Raw genomic sequence first — 8,034 nt, 5'->3', positions numbered from 1 at the left:
ATATATATATAAAATAAATGTATATGTATCTAATTAATACAGTTTTGTTCTAAAAAGCGAACAGGCTTTTTTATTTTTCTGCCAAATCTAGACATTTTAACATTTTGCTCGGAATTGGCTGCATTTTCTTGTAATTTATTTGATGTTAAACATTCGTTAGGTTTTGCAGCTTTTAGGTTTTCATCGTAATCTGGATTCTCATTTTCAGAATTCAGTAGATAAGCTGGTTTAAGCCTGTCTATTGAAATGCTTACGTTTTTTCCTTTATAACTAATTACAAAATACTTTTCTGACTTATCCATCACTTTATAGGGTCCTTGATAAGGAGACTCTAATGGCTTCCTGACTCTATCAATCCGCATAAAAACATGTGAACATGAACTTAAATCTTTGTGCACAAATACTTTGTTCCTTTTGAAATATTTTGACTCTAAAGGTTTTAATGTTTCCATTTGATTTTGAAGATTGCTAATAAAGTTTTCCGTGGATGTTGTCACTTTTGAGTTATCAAAAAATTCACCAGGAAGTTTAATGCATTTACCATAAACTACGCCGGTACAATTCGTGTTTCCAAATGACTTCATTCGGTGCTACACGTATCGTGAACGAGAATTACATGCCAACATTCAAAGTGCAAGGCCAAATTTATCATCGTGCAGGATCACTTCTTCCATTGCCTGGCGCAGATCATAAATTTCCACAGATTTATTTTATGGGTAACACAAATGATTAAGTCAATCAACGCTGTCAGTTAAACAATGGCACTAAACGAGAAATTGTTACCTCATTACAAAATTTTTTCAATCAACATAATCAGTTCATTAGACTGTTCAGATCTGCACTTACAAAATGCCATCCGATAATTACAAAGTTGTTATTAGAGCTGACAAAACACCTGCAGGCCACCACAAAGGAAAATACAATGCACCAAGATTGGACGAGGTGGCTATTGTTATAGTTGGTGAAGAATTTACCTCCCGCGATATAGTTCCTTATCGCAGAAATGGTGACGTTCAAAGAGTCTCAGAAACGCATCCATCCTATGATGCATTGCAATATCCTATTTTATTTTGCAAGGAGAGGATGGATACCATTTTAACATAGAATTCAGAAATCCACAAACAGGCGAGAAAAACAATAAGAAAGTTAGTGCCATGAATTTTTATGCATATAGATTGATGATTCACCAAAATGCTGATAATCACATCTTAAAATGTCGACAATTATTTCATCAATACATTGTTGATACGTATTCGAAAATTGAAACCGAACGTCTACTGTATATTAAATTAAATCAAACCAAATTACGTTCAGAAGAATGCATTCATTTACGGGATGCAATAATTAATGATGGTAACGTTAATCCTAATGATGTGGGGAAAATGATTATACTGCAGGCTACATTTACAAGGAGTCCAAGGCACATGTATGAATATTCACAGGATGCCATGACATATGTTCGCGCATATGGGTGCCCAGATTTATTTATTACATTTACATGCAATCCTGCTTGGATTGAAAATAAAGAGCTTTTGTTACCAGGACAATCATCATCAGATCGTCATGTTATTACCGCACGTGTGTTCAAACAAAAATTGAAATCTTTACTTGATTTCATTGTGAAGCGCCATGTTTTTGGAGAGACACGGTGTTGGATGTTCTCTTGAGCGGCAAAAAAAAGGATTGCCACATGCACACATTCTGATTTGGCTTATCGAAAAAATCACACCATGCCAAATTGATCAGATCATATCAGCAGAAATACCTGACATCGCAATTGATAGACTTATTTCAGGTCGTTATACAGAATATGATTCATGGTCCGTGTGGATCACTCAACAACACTTCACCTTGCATGTTCAATGGAAAATGCACCAAACGATATCCAAGAGAACTAACTGCTGAGACTGTCACTACGGCTATCCACTTTATCGACGACGATCTAAAGAAGATGGCGAAAGATCCATCATTTTAAAAATGCGGAACAACGATGTTGAAGTCGATAATCGTTGGATTGTACCCTATACACCGTTGCTCTCGAAAACGTACAAAGCACACATCAATGTCGAAAATTGTAATTCGGTGAAAGCGATCAAGTATATATTAGTAAACATGTAAATAAAGGAGGCGACATGGCAGTTTTTGGATTGGAAAATGCTACTTCAACAATCGATGAAGTCAATCAATATCAATTGGGACGCTACATTAGTAGCAATGAAGCAATCTGGCGCATTTTATCATTTCCAATTCATGAACGGCATCCAACAGTTCTTCATTTGGCAGTGCACCTTGAAAATGGACAGCGAGTTTACTTTACAGCAGAAAATGCCAGTTCAAGAGCATTGTCACCACCACAAACAACGTTAACGGCATTTTTCTCTTTGTGCAGGGATGACGCATTTGCAAATACGCTTCTTTACTGTGAGATGCCAACATACTACACATGGAGTGCTTCGGCGAAACATTTTCAACGTAGAAAGCAAGGTAAACCAGTTGAAGGACATCCCAATTTATATTCAACTGACGCATTAGGTCGTCTCTACACCATCCACCCTAACAATGCAGAATGCTTCTACTTATGATTACTGTTAGTCAACGTGCGATGGCCGACATCGTTTCAAGAATTAAGAACAGCAAACAATGAAGTATGTGTCACTTATCGCGAAGCTTGCCAAAAATTAAATCTTCATGAAAATGACTCACATTGGGACGCTTCAATGGCAGATGCATCGAATACTGCTCGACCGCAGCAAATACGTACGTTATTTTCAATGATATTAACTATGTGCTTTCCATCCAATCCAAAGGATCTTTGAGAAAAATACAAAGAAAATATGAGTGCAGACATACTACATCACTTACGTGCAACAAAACAAAATCCAGACATTCAATTCTCTCCAGACGGATATAATGAGGATTTAATTTCAATCGAAAACATATGTTTAACAATCTTCAATAACAATCTTAACGATGCTCATACAATCTTTTCAATCGTTATTTTCTACGACAAACGCATTTTGATATCGACAAACTAAGTTCATTTGTTCAATCAAATATTTCAAAATTGGTTATGGAACAACGCATAGCATACGACAAAATTATGACAGCTGTTACAAATCGAAGCGGTGGATTGTTTTTCTTAGACGCACCTGGAGGAACAGGTAAAATATTTCTAACTTCCCTTATCCTGGCAACAATACGATCACATAACAAAACTGCATTGGCTTTGACATCCTCTGGAATTGCGGCAACTCTTTTGGATGGTGGCCAAACAGCGCATTAATTACCTTTAAATATGCAATTCCCTGAAACACCCACATGCAATATCAAAAAAAATTCTGTAATGGGTAAAATACTACAATCATGCCAACTTATAATTTGGGATGAATGCGCTATGGCGCACAAAAAGGCATTAGAAGTGCTTTATCATACACTAAGAGATTTGAGAGAAAATGAACAACTTTTCGGCAGCGCACTTATTTTATTGTCTGGTGATTTCCGGCAAACTCTACCAGTAATTCCACGTTCAACTCCTGCTGATGAACTTCATGCATGTCTCAAATCATCAGCGTTGTGGCAACATGCTCAAAAATTACACTTAAAAACCAACATGCGTGTTCAACTACAGCATGATGCATCAGCCGAACGTTTTGCAAAGCAATTGTTGGATATTGGTAATGGAATGATGGTAATAGATAAATCCACCCAAAGCATTACACTGCCAGCAGACTTTTGTAAAATTATTTCTACCGTAGATGAACTTTTTCACAACGTTTTTCCCAATATCTCTCAAAATTACAAAAATCTTCAGTGGCTCAGTGAACGTGCTATATTAGCAGCAAAAAATAACGATGTACAGTCCGCAAAAAAAAAACGAATCACCCTGAATAACTTTCGTTCTAATGATCGGATTTTCACGAACTAAGTGTCAATCTTAATGGTTCCTGGGGGTGACCTCAAATATGNTTCGAACGTTTGCAGTTTCCGGTGTGACTTGCTTTTGCCATGACCATCAACAAAGCCCAAGGACAGTCACTCCAAGTATGTGGTCTGAATTTGAAAAATCCATGCTTCTCCCACGGACAGCTCTATGTGGCCTGCTCACGTGTCGGAAGACCTTCTAATTTATTCGTGTACGCTCCAAACGGTAAAACAAAAAACATTGCTTATTCAAAAGCACTTGAATAAACCTGATTATAACTAGCCGGAAAATTGCCAAATGCTTTTCACCAATTAAGTACATCTCTGACAACAATTAAATACAAAATCAGAAACATCTGAGCAACAGCAAGCAAAACTGGTTATCGATCAACTGCACGTCTCTCAAGCCCATTCGCCCATTCTTTTGAAATATCTTAGCAACGGTAAGAAAGACAAGTTACCGATTTAAAATACATTGCTCAAGCCCGATTATCTGAAACATCAAAACAAGATTTAAGAATAGAAAACGATAGAAAACTCACTTCTCTATTCAAACGCCGCCAATACTCTGGTTTAATTCTTACAATATTTCACTATTATCCAATTACTAATTATATTCCCTATCCAAGTTATCATTAAAAAAAATGGATCATTTATCTGTGTTTTGTAGTGCTCTCAAATTTAAGAATGAAGCAGCTGGAATTTGCTGTTCTGGTGGAAAAGTGAAACTACCAGATTTAACGTCGCCAACTGACACATTATCAACGTTGTTATCGGGTCAATAAAATCAATTGAAACTTTTTTTGACGAATATATGTCGGTATATTCGTGTTTCCAAATGACTTCATTCGGAGCTACAAGTATCGGTGTGCATATGGGCAGCCAAAGTTATTTGCTACATTAACATGCAATCCTGCTTGAGCTGAAATTAAAGAGCTTTTGTAACCTAGGCAAGCATCATCTGATCTTCATGATATTACCGCACGTGAGTTAAAACAAATATTAAGCTCTATACTTGATTTCATTGCAAAGCGTCATGTTTTTGGAAAGACACGATTTTGAGATATCCTATTGAATAGAAAAATGAGGATTGCCAGCTTATTGAAAAAATCCCGCCATGCCAAATTGGTCAGCTAATATCAGCAGAAATACCTGATGTCGCCACTGATCCAGTCTTATTTATGACCATCATTCAAAATATGTTTTATGGTCCGTGTGCATCACCATACATGTCTGTTTGAAAATGCACTAACGATATCCTAGAGAATTAACTGCTTTGACTATCACGGATTTTTTCACCATTCAATAAAATTCTCATTTCAAATCATAATCGCAAATCTCATTTAAACACCTAAATACATAAATTAAAATTCAAACTGAAAGCGTTGCAACGCGCGCAGGGTACAGCTAGTAGTAGATAAAAAAAATTTTAATCCGCCAGTTACAGCCGCTAACATTGGAAGTGTTTTTATTCAGTGTTATCATCGAATGTTAGTGTCTTCTATGCTTCTATAACAAATTAAGCCTCTGGGGGTACTGGATTGGAGATTGATTGTTCTCTGGTTCAGGTCAAAATTGTGATCTGTGGATGAATGAATGGACGTACAAATGGGTCCGCCCTAAAAAAGGGGGTGGCAGAAGTCGTATTCTTGGTCATAGATGGCGCCACTTGAAAACAAGAACAATCGCACTCCCAATGCCTTAATGACCTACGACAACAACAATAACAGCATCGAATGTTAGTAAATAAAAAAAAGTTTAATATGTGCTTTTTGTATGCCACCGAAAAACTTATCCGGCACCCCTTAGGAGCACACGTGTCGCAGGTTCACCAACCTTGGAGCGAAACTGAAACGTATCAGCTTAGAGCCACATTTTACCCTTTCCGGAATAGTACATTTTAGTACATTAACAAGTACAAACCTTAGACAGTACATTAAAAGTGAAGCGACATACACATACGGTCTTTGTTGTATAAAAAATATTAGTTTCAAAAGCGTTTGAAAGCAATTAGTTTATATTTCTAATGGTTTGTATTATGCGTTGAATTAGTCTTGCCAGACTAGCTACACTGAACTAGAAAAGGTTAAGCAACATCCTTCAGTAAACTGCCTTTAGATTGTTTTAATCTTTCCTTTTCTTATATTGACCACAAAAGTAATTGCTCGGAGCTTGAAACCTTTTTCGTTTTCACCTAATTTGCATACTAATTGTACAAAAATTCAACAACTTTTTAAAAGATTTCCCGAATCTGTATTAAAGGCAACCATTATGGTACTGCTCGAAATTTTTTTTATTCACAACTTAACTTTTTCAGGTACCTAAGGCGACAGCTCAGATTCTAGAAGCTCACGGTTATCTTGTCCAGTACAGGGGACTGGTAGCGGTGAAAGGAAAAGGTGAAATGGAAACATACTACGTCCTGGGGAGGCGTCGCTCAGTTGGAAGGCAGATGTCAGTGGGTCGCCATCCCAGTGTACACAAAAGCCTGGCAGCAGTCGTATATGGACTTGTTCGAGCCCGCAAAAAGGGTCTCGGGTCAAGTCTGAGTGTTCCTAGTCCTCAGAGGCGCCTGGCAGCACAGCCTCTGGTGCCGCCCTCTCGTCACAAACTTCAGAGAATTCTATCTGAAACACCCCACCCAGGTAGGAGAAAACGGATGCGTGAACGACGCATGACGGATGCCGGTGGCAGTAGTCACTCTTACCCGGACATGAGGAATGTTGTGATTGATCTCGATCTGAAAGGAATTTCTTGACCTAAATGTTCTGCACACGACACTCCCTCCCACCCTCATTGTGATATTTCATGAAAGCGTTGCGTCATTTCCTTGTGAATTGTTTCATTGTTCCACGGGTGAATGTCCCAGTGAATGCCGGTATTCTTTGCAACTCTATAAGGTTTAACTGAAATGGAATACAAAAAGAAGTTTTATTGCAATGATCTGATCCATTCAATTCCAATCTTAAAAAATACGATTCAAATGGTACAAGGTGATGTCATTTTTTTTATTTATTTTGAATAGTTAATTAGTTTTTCTACTGTTTAAGCGTTTAACGGGTGTTAGTCATCCTTTATACAAGTCTGTTTTAACCTCTTCACATTATCATTGGTTTCGCAGCTTGAACATTTTTGCGTTTGAGTGTATACCGTAAACTATCACACTGAGCCTGGTCAAAACTACAAAAAAAACCTGGTCGTAACTATCAGAATATGTTAAAATCTACCTTGTGTCTAGCTCTATGGGAACATAAAAAAAACATGGTAATTTTTACTGAAGCACTTCGATAATGATTTTGGTAAATTTAGATATTAATTATTGCTTTATACTAAGTGTTAAAATTGGTAAATGCGGTAAAATTTAGAAATTTTATCATACTTTAGAGCATGGTATAAAAATCATTTATTTGGTTTTCTTTACTTTTCAGTTTTATATTTTTATTCAATGGGGAGGGGGTAATAATGACAATAATTTTGAAAACCAGAACTTATGATAAACCGTAATCATATGAAAGGTTTAAATACCATATATTTTGGTTTCACTCGCAGAATTATTGTTTTTTAAAAGAAAGGTTTTTTTTACGTTTAGTACGGTAATTTCATGAGAATTTTTTCTTCGTGCATCCGCACTAATTTATTAGTACATTTATTGGTGCACCTTTTGTACCATAAGATTACGCATTAATTCCCAAAAAGCCTACTTACTACTCGTCAAAAACTACTAAAGGTGTTTTTCTAGACCACCCAAGCAATTTACTTTGTTTATTTTGAGTGTTACTGCATGACAAAGTTGGTAAGATGACTGCCATTAATATTATAGAGTAAAACCTCCAAGAAAGACCACCTCTATGTAGCGACCACTTTTGGCAGGCACGGGATTTTTTTTCACAGACTTTGTGCAAAAGAAAACCTTTCTGGCAGACCATTAAAAACTCTTCCAGCTACCGAAAAAACATCCACACCAAATGCTGAAAAGGCTAAATAAGGAAAATCAAAAAAATATCAAACCAAAAATTTAACAAAACAAATAAGTACATTAAAATGCATTCTAACTATTTGTGAGAGGATCTTATTTAGAGGGTTCGTTTTGACGATACAACCTCATGGCATCAG

The 8,034-nt window shown here is 36.6% G+C and overlaps 1 protein-coding gene across 1 annotated transcript in view; it reads left to right on the top strand.

The window, feature by feature from the left end:
- LOC107439048 (adenylate cyclase type 8) overlaps window positions 1-6,777 on the top strand; it is a 209,941-nt gene extending 203,164 nt beyond the window's left edge. The window contains exon 22 of the mRNA XM_071181577.1: window positions 6,239-6,777. Coding sequence (XP_071037678.1) covers window positions 6,239-6,679 — 441 coding nt within the window. The 3' untranslated portion in view covers window positions 6,680-6,777. The remainder of the gene's footprint in view (window positions 1-6,238) is intronic.
- Window positions 6,778-8,034: the final 1,257 nt, after the last annotated feature.

Source organism: Parasteatoda tepidariorum, chromosome 6 (assembly GCF_043381705.1).
Source record: "Parasteatoda tepidariorum isolate YZ-2023 chromosome 6, CAS_Ptep_4.0, whole genome shotgun sequence".
In the NCBI taxonomy this organism is placed as follows: domain Eukaryota; kingdom Metazoa; phylum Arthropoda; class Arachnida; order Araneae; family Theridiidae; genus Parasteatoda; species Parasteatoda tepidariorum.
This window is presented reverse-complemented; position numbering and strand designations above follow the sequence as displayed.